A 13,405-nucleotide genomic window follows, 5' to 3' on the forward strand; every position below is an offset into this window, starting at 1 on the left:
TGGATTATCCATTGACATGTTCTCAAACATATCATTTCCCCATTAGCATTTTTCAAATAGAAAAAAGTCAATTGAGCTTTACTTTCTTTGAAATATGTCGTTTCTTCCGCACTATCACTTTGTTTCTCTTTATTATAAGTTTCTATCAAAAAGTGGTTTTACTATAAATCTAGTGAGGCGAGAGCTGAGGCTACAGTAAGAAAAGACAACTCGTAGTACATCAAAATAGCCTAGATTAGGCTCACACTTACAATGATATTGATAGAAATACATTACTAGGTAGATGCATGTATAATGGGATAGATATTAAAGTGTTTATGAATTTCGAACCAAGCATTTAAAAAGTATGAACAATTTAATTAGTAAGATATTTTTATCTTGTGGATTATTATGTCTTGCTTAAAACAAAGAGAACCACTCGATCATGTGTGGCTCTAATTAACAAGCGTGTGTCCTCCAAACGCTCAACACCCACTCATCCTCTCTTCCCTCCACAAAGATATCTCATTCTCCCCTGTGACTGATCAACTCCTCAAACAAACATAGAAGTTTCAGAGAGAGAGAGTTAGCGTTAGACAATGGCATCATCAACTGCAGTGGTAAGTATGTTTGGAGCTAGATTCTCATACAACAAACCATCATCATCAATTGCAGCAATGGAAGGTTTCAGCAGAGGAATTAGATCATCAAGTACTACTAGAAGAGTTCAAGTTGGTGTTATAAGAGCAGAAGCCATCATTAACCCAGAGATAAGAAAGGATGAACCTAAAGTTGTGGATTCTGTTGTTGTTTCTGAACTCTCAAAGCCTCTCACTGCCTATTGCAGGTAATTATAATTAACTTTTTTTTTTATTCAAAATTAAGAAAAAGGACTCATAGAGAAACACCAAATTCATTTTTTACGATTCTCCCTAAATTATATTATATTTGAGAGTTGAGACAGATAATAAGTGACCACGATAGTCAGAACATCTGTGAAACGGATCCAAATGACTATTTCAGACATATAAGAAGGACGACTTCTAGCTAAATCATGTATAGGGTGCGAGAAGAAAATGTGGTTATCACGAGCACCATAACATAGTGTAGTTTCTTAGCAGTAACAACAACGCACATTATTTTGTTGTTTGATCATTATTAGGATTGATATAGGTTAATTTTATGCATATATTATTTGATTGACGATTCAGAATAAAAGGAATATTACAAACTCGTCCGCCTCCTCTATTAGGAATTTCCTTCCGAAGAGAGGGATTTATTTTGTTGGCAATGTGATGCTTGATGTATAGAACCATATACATTATTAAAAATGTATCGCGATGATCAGACAAGCTAAATACAACCTTAGATCACCGCAATAGTTCTCTCTATAGCCACCACACCATCTCCACCACCATGTATCCCAAATGGAGTTACTTATAAACTAATTGAAAGTGTGGAAAATGCAGGTGTTGGAGGTCAGGAACTTTTCCATTGTGTGATGGAGGACATGTGAAACATAACAAAGCCAATGGTGATAATGTTGGTCCTTTGCTCTTGAAGAAGGAAAAAGTAGCTTAATTGTTTAGTTACCCTAAATTATATTTACTATTGTTAAGTTGGGTTTAGTTATTGTTAATTTATCTTTCGACTTGTTGGTTAACTGAGTTTATGAGGCTTGTTTTGAAATGGTTTCATTTATATTCTAAGAGACTATTAGCTATTGGTAATTGGGAAGGCCTTGGCGTAATTGTTGTAGGCACAAACTGGGTTAGATCACTCTTATCTTACGTCGAACTATTATCACAAAATTAACTTTTGCTTTCTCTACCCATTTTCTTAACTCTTTATTTTCAAACAATTTATTTCCAGCCATCTGCCCACTCGAACCCGACCAAACACATTTTTCCTGCAAATCATGATGAAGAGAGAGAGAGAGAGAGAGAGAGAGAGGAAGTTTTCTTCATCACGTTTTGCTGGGATAAATGTCGTCTACCGAAAGAAGTTGCCTTCTAGAGATTGTTAGAGTAACGGCAAAATGGTCGACAAGTAAGAGGATAAGAGGACCATTTGGAAGTTGGTCATCTTTGAGGCCTATTTTTGTGAGTTGATCATCTTTAGAGGGTCAAAAGAAATTAACCCTTTTTTCTTTGTCACTTCAAAGACAAGATAGTCAATTTTTGCAAAGACAAGATATTCAAAAATAGTAATACTTAGATGTGGAAAAATAGCTATTCCAGATTTTTTTTAATACTAAAACCACAATTATATCTTTACATAAAATATTACTTAATAAATAGAAGAGTACTACTCGAACCACAATAATAATTTAACTAAGTATATATTAATTATCGTTTTTAATCTTAAGGACTAGCAAGTTTATGATCCACCACTTTCTCTTAAGAACCCACTTATATAACAAACTAGTCAAATTTTGGAATAATCTTCTCATCTCTCATGACATCAATCCAATACAAGATGGAATCCAACGTCCGATACGTGGTCGCAAACCCAAGCCCGTCGGCCTTCTCTCGACTCGCCAGCATCTTCGCCGGACTCCGAAATAGACCATCCATAAATTGCCAATTAGCCAAATCTTCTATCTTGGTTTTACATAAACCTTCCTTGTCTACTATCTCTTCCCATACACTTCCCTTATCAACCATAAATGTAGAAAACAAGAAACTTGGTCTTACTATTTCTTCATCATTTTGAGGTACTTGAACTCCAAACTTAGCTCCTAAATCTGCCCAAATTTCTTTCCAAGTGAATCTTGGACCATTTATTGCATTAAAAGCTTGCCCATTAGTTGATAGTAATTGATCATTTGTGGATGCCCATATATGTTGCTCTGCTATTAACCTTGAATCTGCACTGTCAATATAAACTTCCTCCCAACATTGCCTTATACCTCCAAATATAAATGGAAGATTTAGATATCTACATATACTGCCATAAACACATAAACAACCCATGACATTATACATAGTCCTTTGAGAATTACCAAGAATCATACCGGGCCGATGGACCGACCAAGCCACCTTATCAGATAATCGTTCTCGTAGCAGATCTTCTAACGCGTAATAGAAATTATAACAGTTTGTAACACGGGGACTTTCCTCGTTGTAGTAACGTACTTGGGTTGCTTCTATTGAAGGGTTATAGATAGATACATAATGTTTAGTTCCAGTCTGAAGGGAAATGTGTTTGAGTGATTTAGCTTTAGGTAGGATAGCATTCAAAACATTAGACATCATGGTTTTATTTTGATCATAACATTCTTGTGAATCTAAAGGAAATTGGCTAGCCCAAGTTACCCAAAAAATATGAGTCACATCTTGTAAGGATGAAAGCTTCTCAATTGTTTTTAAGGGGTCTAAAAGATCACAAGAGATGATGTTGTAGTTTGAATAGTTTTGCAGATCACTTTTCATGAAAGCATCATTTGGATTTCGAGCGACTCCGTATACCTTCCAGTGTGATTTCGTTACTAAATTCTTCGCGATCTCCTTACCGACCAGCCCCGTGACACCGCAGATCAGAGCCACTTTGGTTGAAGATGTTTCATTGAGTGCTGCCATTGAAACAAAAGCCCAAAGAGACCTTGGTGTGAAATGGATTTCTACCTTGTTGAAGGAGACTTAAGTTAGTTCTATCCCTATATATAATGTCTAGTTAGCTCTCTCTCTATCTCTATCCTACTTTTAATACAACAAAAAATTTTACGAAATCTTTTGATTATAGTATATCAGTTTACGTGATGAAACAATGTTATAACGAATTATATTGATTTATGGCATGCGTCATTGTACTAGTTGCTAATATTTCGCCACCAATCTTTCCGTAAAACCAATTAAGTTAGAAATTTTGGTTCACTTAACTATACTTTTCAATACTACAAGGCACTCTAATATTTAGAAATGAGAGATAAAATGGAAACTAAATTGGTCTCATATCAAAATCATACCACTAAAGGAATTGAATCTCTTTTCAGCCCAAAAAGAGAGGAAATTGAATCAATAATTGTTCCGAGTATCGAAATTCCGTATGGAAATGTTCAAAATATATAGATTGAGGCCCATAACAGTCCCCATGTAAGTTCTACGAGGCTTATTCCTAATGCTTCCGTGCCATCATTCAAATCTTCCAAAAAATTGAAATTATACTGACCACTGAATTATCACATGTATATCCCGTGAATTCTTTTAGTTTAACACATAACATTATCAACGACCATAATGCGTTATGAAAGGCATATTTTTTTTTATTCAAGTAGACAACAATATGTTATTATTCTACTTCAAATACCATACCATTCTTCTTCTAAAATCAAGTTTTATTTTTTAATTGTGATATTACGTGAAGGATGATTTTAAATTAGTCATTCTAATACTTTATAGAGGATAATTTTGTACATACATATTAAAACGCATCATTTGAGGGGATGAGAATCACAAATCCAGTACTTTCTGCCGTCCTGCGAGCCAGACAACCCTCTTAAGATTGGAGTTTTCAAAAATTACATTCGGTTTCAACGGGTTTCCGCACGCCAATCGTAATCTTAGAGTGATGCATATTATAATAGATATAGGGGCAGTGTGAAATTGGCAACTAATCTTCCTATAAAATTTAAAGTCCGTATATAAGTTGTTCACCTCACCATTACTTGATGGGGTTGATGCATAAGTTGTTCACCTCACCATTACTTGATGCGGTTGATGCCTATGCAGAAAGACATTGGTTTTATCGCATTTATTTACAGAAAGATATAATTAACCGTATATAATGGCCAGATCAAAGGCAATGGCCCTTTGAGTAGTTGGTATTGGGCAGACGCAGACGATACGACGGTTCCAACAAAAAAAAAATCAAAGCGAGTGGATTGTAAATAATTCTATTAAAATAGGCTTAAATAACTCCTAATATATCTTCCCCAATCTATAAGGTCAAAAGGACATCTTTCCCTGTTAATAGGTACAAAATATTTTCAAAATATATGATTTATATTTGTTGATCCATGTAGTTAACCAAAATAAGTATGCATTCCTCATACTTTGCACATAAGTGGCTGTATTATATGCCAAACTTAATTCAGTATTAAACTATTTTAAGTACTAAAATCTCTTCCACTCTAATTTCCTAATTTCTCTCTCTATTTTCTTAAGTAATTCTTCTCTCTCTAGAAACGTGTTATTTTCTTGTCGGTGCACCAAAGTTCCATTCAAGATCAACGGCCACAAATTTACCAACCCAACTTCTATCAAAATCAATCCAGCTATAAAAACTCATGACTCATTTCATTACTTCATGCACCCCACTTTTTCCTTCACTACTACCACATTTTACCGGCACGTGTACTCTTTTAGTTAACTTGTCTTTATCAGTTCCCCAATTTCAACCGGTCAACAAGTTAAACTCGGGATTTAAACTCATCATTTCCTCTCCAACTCAAAACTAACTTCTGAACTTCTCCGGCCTCCGCCATTTTTTCCGGCCTAATTCGCCGGCAATCCAAACAAGCTTTTTCTAATGCTTCCGAAATCTGACCCACCGTTACTTGAATCTACTCGTTTGCTGAGAAAATCTGATTTCTCGATTCAAAATTTGGTTTCAACTCATCGTCGAACGTGGATTCTTCTTTCTATTATCTCTCTACAAACTTTTCTTCTCTTTATTATTTATTCTCTTCCTGTTTCTTTCTCTTTCCATCATTTTCCCCCTTCTAACCATTTCTCTCTCATCAAATTCAAAAATCACAGAGTTAATTTCATCAAAGAAGAAGAAGAAAGGGGAAATCTTTGCGAATTAGGTAAAGTTTATGTTTACAATCTTCCTGATAAATTCAACAAGGAGTTAGCAGAAAAGTGTGATGAATTAAATCCATGGCGGTCTAGATGTGAAGCAATTTCAAATAATGGATTTGGTCCGAAAGTTGACACATTGACCGGAGTTATACCGGAAAATCTGACACATTCTTGGTACTGGACCGATCAGTTTGCTTCTGAAATCATATTTCATAATCGGATTTTAGGGCATAAATGTAGAACCCTAGATCCTGAATCTGCTTCAGCTTTTTATATTCCGTTTTACGGTGGACTTGCCGTCGGTAAGTATCTCTGGTCGGGAAAGTATAACTCTTCTCATCGAGATTACCACTCTAAGATGTTACTAGATTGGGTCAAAGATCAAGTTTACTGGAAAAGATCTAACGGTTGGGATCATTTCATGATGCTTGGTAGAATTAGCTGGGATTTTCGTCGGTCAAAAGATGGAGATTGGGGTTCAAGTTTAATTTACATGCCCGAAATGAAAAATATCACACGGCTATTAATTGAACGAAACCCTTGGGACTATTTTGATATCGGTGTACCATATCCTACTGGATTCCACCCTCGAACGGATTCTGATATAATCGAGTGGCAAAATTTTGTGCGTAATCGAAACCGTTCATCATTATTTTCATTTGTCGGAGGAACACGTGGCAAAATCAAGAATGATTTTAGAAGTATTTTATTGGATCAGTGTAAGACCGAGTTGAACTCATGCCGAGTTGTTGATTGTTCATTGAATCGGTGTTCTAATGGTAGTTCAGCTATTCTAGAAACGTTTTTGAGTTCCGATTTTTGTTTACAACCCAGAGGTGATAGTTTTACAAGGCGTTCGATATTTGATTGTATGATAGCTGGTTCGGTTCCAGTTTTTTTCTGGCACCGTACTGCTTATTATCAATACGAGTGGTTTTTACCAGGTGAACCGAAAAGTTATTCGGTTTTTATAGATAGGAAAGATGTTGTTAATGGGACATCTATAAGAGAGGTTCTTGAAAAATTGAGCAAAGAAGAAGTTAGAAAAATGAGAGAGAAAGTGATTGATTATATACCAAAATTAGTGTATGCAGAATCTAGAGGTGGGTTAGAGACTATAAATGATGCTTTCGATGTGGCTATTGATGGAGTTTTGAAGAGGTTTAGAAGACATAAAATGATGAAAAGTAGAGGAAATATAAGAAAGGTGAAAGGCAAGTGAAGAGAGAAGTATAAACATGCATGGGAATTTTGGCTAATCTAGTCATAATTGATGGAGCTCATTTGTTAGATTTACAATATACCAAAACAAACCCGTTAGACCACAGTCTATTGGCAGTTAGACCATCTAAACTATTCTTTATTTATAATTAATTTATTTAGAAAGTGAGAGTGTAATTTATGGTAGAACATAGAGATTATTTCTACAAGAGAGAACAGTATATACATATGTGTGGAATACTTTACTGCATCTGATTAAATTCAAGCATTGATGGGTTTGTTTGGATAACTTAGTATCTGCTCTTAGTCGGAAATATTAATTTGTTTAAGAAAATTATGTGTTGAAAATGAAAGTACCTCGATATCATTTTTGGTAGAAAACAGTGTATATCATAGTAAAAAGAAAATATATATATATATATGTATATATATATATTTCAATGTGCTTTTGGAAAAACAAAGATATTTCAATTCAAGCCTTCATTTTACGTAGAAAATAAAAAAAATTAAAATGTCCAACTGATACTTGTACGATCTTCATACTTTAATCGTCTTACGTGGATTTGGCTTAGCGCAACGACAAGTCTACACAAACTCTCTAAAATCTAATAAATAGTCTCTCTCTATGTTTTTAATTATTTTCTACACAACTGAAGAAAAATCTAATTTATAACTATACTAGATATAACCCGTGCCCATGGGGCACGGGCAATTTGACGCATGCAATGCGCGTGTTTGAGCACTTAAATTTGAAACCATTTCAGGGATGTATAAAAGCCCCAATTTAGAGATGTTTTAGAAGTATAAAGAAGAGTGGATTACACACATATTGAATCATTTAACCGAGTTATCATAAAGCAACTTTACAAAGAAACTATTTCTAAGTAACTTAGTCATCTACGTCAATATCCACGCCTTGAGAACGAAAAGAAATGACTTTTCATTTGTAAGAAAATATTAAAGTCCATTACTTTTCTGAAAAGGATTGAATAAAAAAGAGAGTGAAAGCAAACCACGAGACAATACTTAGAAGATAAGTTGACTCATTTCGTAAGTTATTTATCGACATCCTTCAACAAAAAAAAAAAAAGTTATGTAACGACATCCGTTACAATGTTAGTCGAGATGAATTTATTTTCTCAATAAGAGATTCGTGACAAAAATATTTGTATAAGTGAAAAGTGTTCCCACGTGCTCAACACATTTAGCGATTCTAGAAAGAATAAACTCTACACGAGTACACCATAAAGAGGATTAGACTCTATGGGGTTCTGAATCAGTCTTATATGGTACGTATCTTGTCACTTCTTCGAATATGAATTCAATAAAAACATATTCACGTAACACCCACTTAATATGTTGTGATAAAAGGCGTGATAAAAAGCTTTGACATTTGCAAAATAAGGAGGAATAATAGACAAATAAATAAGATAAAAATCAAGAATGCATTATGACTGAAAAGAGCTTTTTCGTGAATTCAACCTATTTTCAGTGTCTAGAAAATCTCATACTAAATTTTTTGTTTGTAGATCAAGCAATGTTAATTGCTAAGAAACCAATTGTACGTCTTAAGAAAACAAAGACCATGCATTAAAGAAGAATCGCGTAAGTTGTTATTAATCTTGAATAACAACTTGTATTGATTATATTACCCAGGCATATAGACGAAAGAATCGTGACCACATGATGAGATCCACATGCCCAAGACCTATACACCTTAATCTATTTTTCCCCATCAAAAGTAATGTAACTAAAGATAAAACTCGTCAGTCGTCCCACACACATGAGACATCTTCTACACCAGAAACATCTACCCCTAAAAAGTATCGGCTTGAAGGCCATTTATACTGACTACTACTTACACCTCTGGTCGGACTGATATGAAAGCTCCCTTTTAGATCACCTATTATTGAGAAAAAGAATTATAATCTGTTATGCAAGTGACATGAAATATATCTCATCGAAAAAAATGACATGAAATATATATATTGATAAACTGGAAGATACAAATAAGCGCACGTACTACAAAAAAAAGTTGAGTTTCAAATAAAAACTGTGTATAAGAATCAACAAGACCGAGAGTTTTCATTTGAAAAATAGTTTCCTAAATAAGTTAAAAAGATAAAACATATTTTATTAAAACAAATGTACAAGTTGAGGGGATAAATGCTAAATTACCTTACAATTTAAGCTATATAGCGAAACAATTCAAGCAGTCAATTGATAAGTCGTGAAGATGTATGGTGTATCTCTATATTGTCATGCATTTTAAATTGGATCACATATCACATCTTCTGTAAAAAAAAAAAAAAAAAATTCACAAGGGCAACAAGCTCAACCTTAATTTCCTCTCCTATAGTTGTGATTTCATCAATATCCTTGTTTGTGCTAGCATGGTTCTTGGAACTAATGGTGACCATCTCAACTTCAAATCTTACCATTTGTAACAACTCCACTTTATTATCAGTTTTACAACCAAAAGAACATGAAACCGTTTTTTTTATAATAGAGATTTAATTTTCATCAATTTCGGAGAGTTACAAGAATATGAAACTTTTTTTTTTGTATAATAGAGATTTATGATAATTAGTACACATTTAATTAATATTATCCAAATCTTTAATTTGAAGATTAAGGCTAAGATTTAAAGAATTCATACAATTAACTGAATTCACGCATAACAAACAAATTTGATAAAAAAAAACTATGACATAAATTGAAAGGAAGTAACATAAATAACAACTAAAACCAAAATTTAGAGGCAATTAGGAAATTATGATAAATAAGAAGATATCGAAATAAGATCAGCCAAAATAAAAAACCTATAAGAAGAGTTAAACCACAAAAATAATTAACCACCTAAAAATGAAATTAAAATGGATGAGGGGCGGGATGTCGGGATCCTACCTGCTTTGTTCTAATTCCATTATTTTGTTTCTTATCAAGTATTTGCTTAGATGAACTATATCATACTTAAATCTATATTCAAAACAAGCCGAGCTGGAATGCTTACTGGTCAGGACAAGCAACCTATCCATTTGGTGTCGCAACTTGTTTTGGTAAGACTTGCTACTGTCAATTCAAAAACCCATACAACCTACACCCATTTTATTCCGTGAATTGGTAATGAAGATTTAGATTTCTATAACCCCTGATAAAGATCTCCTCAAACTTTCATGTTCAAAGTGGAAAAACATAAACATCATCCATGGTCAACAAACTCACTTTCGCCACCTATGAAATTGTAGAGGATCAACTGTGAGGTGACCCAAGCAACACACCAGACCGCCACCAAAGTCACCCACCCGGTCTAATGAAGTGAAGAAACTATAATTAATGGATCTCTCGTAGCAGCAAAGTTTGTTGTTTTGAAAGTTTTGCAGTTTGCTTTTGAAGTGCAAGTATCCAATTCGGTTATCTTCTTCATAGGTAAGAAAATCGTCATCTTTTCAACAACAAAAAATGAAATAAACCATCATCCATTTCTTGCAAGTTTCTGAAACTGTGACGCCCCGTGTCCCAAAATAGACACGACCACGCCCCGGCAATTCACAGACGAGACTAAAATCCGGCAGAGTCTCCTCTGTAAATCGAACCGGTCGCACCTGCAAAACCTGTCATGCAAACCATACATTCGCATAAACAAGAATAAACTATTGAGCGGAAGCTAAACAACTCAACTCAGTTTCGGGTCGAAACCCGAACCACAAAAAATACAAACGCCTCATAAAACGCCGATACAACTTATAAACAACTCTAAGTGTTACGTATATACATATTAGAGTTTGATTTTCTGCAATAAATACATAACTTTAAAATAACGAGAAGCCAATAAACAAATCCAAAGACAACAACGTAACCCTGCTAGCCTCGTCAGACAAGATCACCGGCTGGAATACACACTCCGCCTCGAGGCTACAACCAAGAACCTGCACACTAACAACTAGTAGGGGGTCAGAATACTCACCGACACGAGTTATTCTGGTAGAAGACCAATCCAAAACCCATCACGTTTTCAAAAGTTCCTTTAATAATTTGTAAACATCATGACAAAACGAGTTATCAAACCAGTTACTGTATATACTATATACAAAACCATTTTTCCTTAATCTAGCAAGCAATAGCAGTTATTAGCTGCCCACCCATGGTGCGCTCCCAATAAGAGGAGAGTACCTCAGGAGAACCTAGAGTGCGTTAGATAGTACCAGCCCATTTATGGCACTAGCTAATGCACTACGTCTCCTCGAGAAAGAGACTTACCCCTAGCCGGTAAGTCCCTCTCCCACTAAGGGACTCCGCAATCATTGAAGAGTTTACCTCATGATACATATATACCTTAAGTATCTAAATAAGTTTTTGATCACCGAGTTCGAATAAGAGAGCCGTCCCCCAATACCCATGGAAGGACCTGAACCTCATTCTCTTCGGTACCCTGTCATGCATCTAATGCGATCTTTTAAAATCAGTTTCATTCATTTATCAAAACCAGTATTCATATTCGATTCATTATCTTATCAAACACGGAAGTGGAACAACCAAGAGTCATATCGCCACAAAGCAGAGGGATTCCCAATCAATGTCACCTCCCAGACGAGCGGTCAGGAGTACGTCCCTGAGCCTCGAACTGGAGGCACGAGCACCAATGGCCAGCAAGTGAAGCACTCTACTCCCACAGGTCTCATGACTAGTGTCGCCCACCTCACCGGTCTCACACGGTTCACACCCGTGTTCACATGTCATCCTACCCTCAATGGCTACATGCCCGTAGGTTGACATAATCCGCAGTCGGGTACATACAAGAAAATCCCAAGTAGTTCGCAAACAGTTCGAAAAACATTTCTCACATCGCATCAAAACAATTCAAGCATATTTCAATTCATCACTTAAATATCGAGTTTCATGCTCCCTCAATCTAGTTATAATGACGCATATATAACTGTAGAACCTAAAATATTTCATTATCTATAAAACCATGCTAAGAAATGGATTCAGAACCCCTACCTCAGTCCTTGCTCACCAAAGACCTCCCGCCTACCAGACGACCTTATTCCTCCTCATTCGCATACTCTGGGATAAGGAAGAATAACCAAAAACACCGAATAGAAACATTAGGTTCTAAACGAAGAACCTTGCACGACAAAAACGATAAATAAAACAAAACAATGAAAACTCATAACATAAAAACAAAACGATAACTTTGGAAGACTTCGACTTAACCGAATTTCGATCGATCTTCTATCTTTCATACCATGCCCACTTAGGGTCCACCAATCAGTGTTTGAACTTACTCATGTCCCTAACATTTAGTTATTAAATGTATTCCTTAAAATCCAAGCGAGTCACCTTTGAAATTCATAAAATACGAACAACAACAAAGCAGAATTTTCCTAACTGCGCATTGTTCGTTAAAACAGTCATAATTCTTTCGTCCGATATCGAAATGACTTGTACCATACCTTTTCGGAAAGCTAACAACCTAAGCTACGACTTTCGTGTTTTATGAAAGTACGTACGAGCAACATGTCAATCCCAGATTGGCTCGGACAGTAGGTTTAATTCAGTCCCTCGAGTTGTCGTTCGATCGATAACCTATATCACATAATCTCTCTAAAGTTACTTATACACCAAAATTACTTTATTCCCAACCATATAAACCCTAGAACTATATGAACCATGAAAACCCAAAATTCCATAAACCCCAAACCCTAGAATTTAAGAACAAGCCAATAAAATCATCAAAACCATAATTTCTTACTTGATTTAGTTGTTCTTACTCTACTTGTTCATGATTTCATCGCAACTAATATAAATTCGAAGTAGAAACAAGATTTCATCAACCAAATTCAAAAGAAATTCGGTCTAGAGAGAGAAAGGGAATTTTACTTACCAAATTATCCATAAAGACTAGCTCCAATCACTTCCCAACACTTTAATTCAACAAAAACAAGATATCCTCCTTGAAAATCAACCCAAATCACTTGGTTTTCGACTTTCTTCCACTCAAACCCTAACCCTCTCATGAAAATCGAACAGAGAAAGAATGCAAGAGAAGTCGGTTCTGAGTTTTCCCCCAAATAGCCGAAATTTCAATTAAGTCCCTGCATTTGGCCCTATTGCAAAATACCCCCCAAATTGCACTCTTTGCTGATTTAGCCCCTCTTTTGATTTGACCCAAATGTCAAATAGTCCCTCAACTAACTTTAAAAATATGGGATGTCACAGAAACTGTGCTCTCTTCTTCAAAAACTTTATATGAACATCCTACAATATTTGCAATAACAACTAAATAATGATAATAGGAACAACAAAAGAGAGAAGGGGAATAAAAATCTCGTTGTAAGAATCAACAAAGGAGATACTTTACCAGAAACTCCGATGAATATTGAATGAGACCAGCAGAT

At 35.2% G+C, this 13,405-nt stretch overlaps 1 protein-coding gene, 1 long non-coding RNA gene and 2 pseudogenes across 3 annotated transcripts; 2 read left to right on the plus strand and 2 right to left on the minus strand.

Moving 5' to 3' along the window:
* The first annotated feature begins 296 nt into the window (after window positions 1-296).
* On the plus strand, window positions 297-1,668 carry NEET (2 iron, 2 sulfur cluster binding protein). Its single transcript, XM_086648635.1, has 2 exons — window positions 297-826; window positions 1,449-1,668. Exons 1-2 carry the CDS (start codon window positions 579-581, stop codon window positions 1,558-1,560), a joined length of 360 nt encoding a protein of 119 aa, XP_086504761.1. The 5' UTR covers window positions 297-578; the 3' UTR covers window positions 1,561-1,668.
* Window positions 1,669-2,268: 600 nt separating this feature from the next.
* LOC147535170 ((S)-8-oxocitronellyl enol synthase CYC2 pseudogene) lies at window positions 2,269-3,593 on the minus strand (annotated as a pseudogene).
* Window positions 3,594-5,283: 1,690 nt separating this feature from the next.
* On the plus strand, window positions 5,284-7,297 carry LOC147535171 (xyloglucan galactosyltransferase XLT2 pseudogene; annotated as a pseudogene). The gene has a single exon (XR_015228453.1). The product of XR_015228453.1 is annotated as a xyloglucan galactosyltransferase XLT2 pseudogene (transcript).
* A 3,428-nt stretch (window positions 7,298-10,725) lies between these two features.
* Window positions 10,726-13,048, minus strand: LOC147535172 (uncharacterized). The gene is made up of 3 exons (XR_015228359.1): window positions 12,892-13,048; window positions 12,006-12,071; window positions 10,726-10,947 (listed from the first exon to the last, which is right to left on the minus strand). It is a non-coding gene; the product is annotated as an uncharacterized LOC147535172 (long non-coding RNA).
* Window positions 13,049-13,405: the final 357 nt, after the last annotated feature.

This window comes from Eschscholzia californica, unplaced genomic scaffold (genome assembly GCF_041429995.1).
Source record: "Eschscholzia californica isolate CP2 unplaced genomic scaffold, dmEscCali1.0.p SCAF_6, whole genome shotgun sequence".
Classification (NCBI taxonomy): Eukaryota; Viridiplantae; Streptophyta; class Magnoliopsida; order Ranunculales; family Papaveraceae; genus Eschscholzia; species Eschscholzia californica.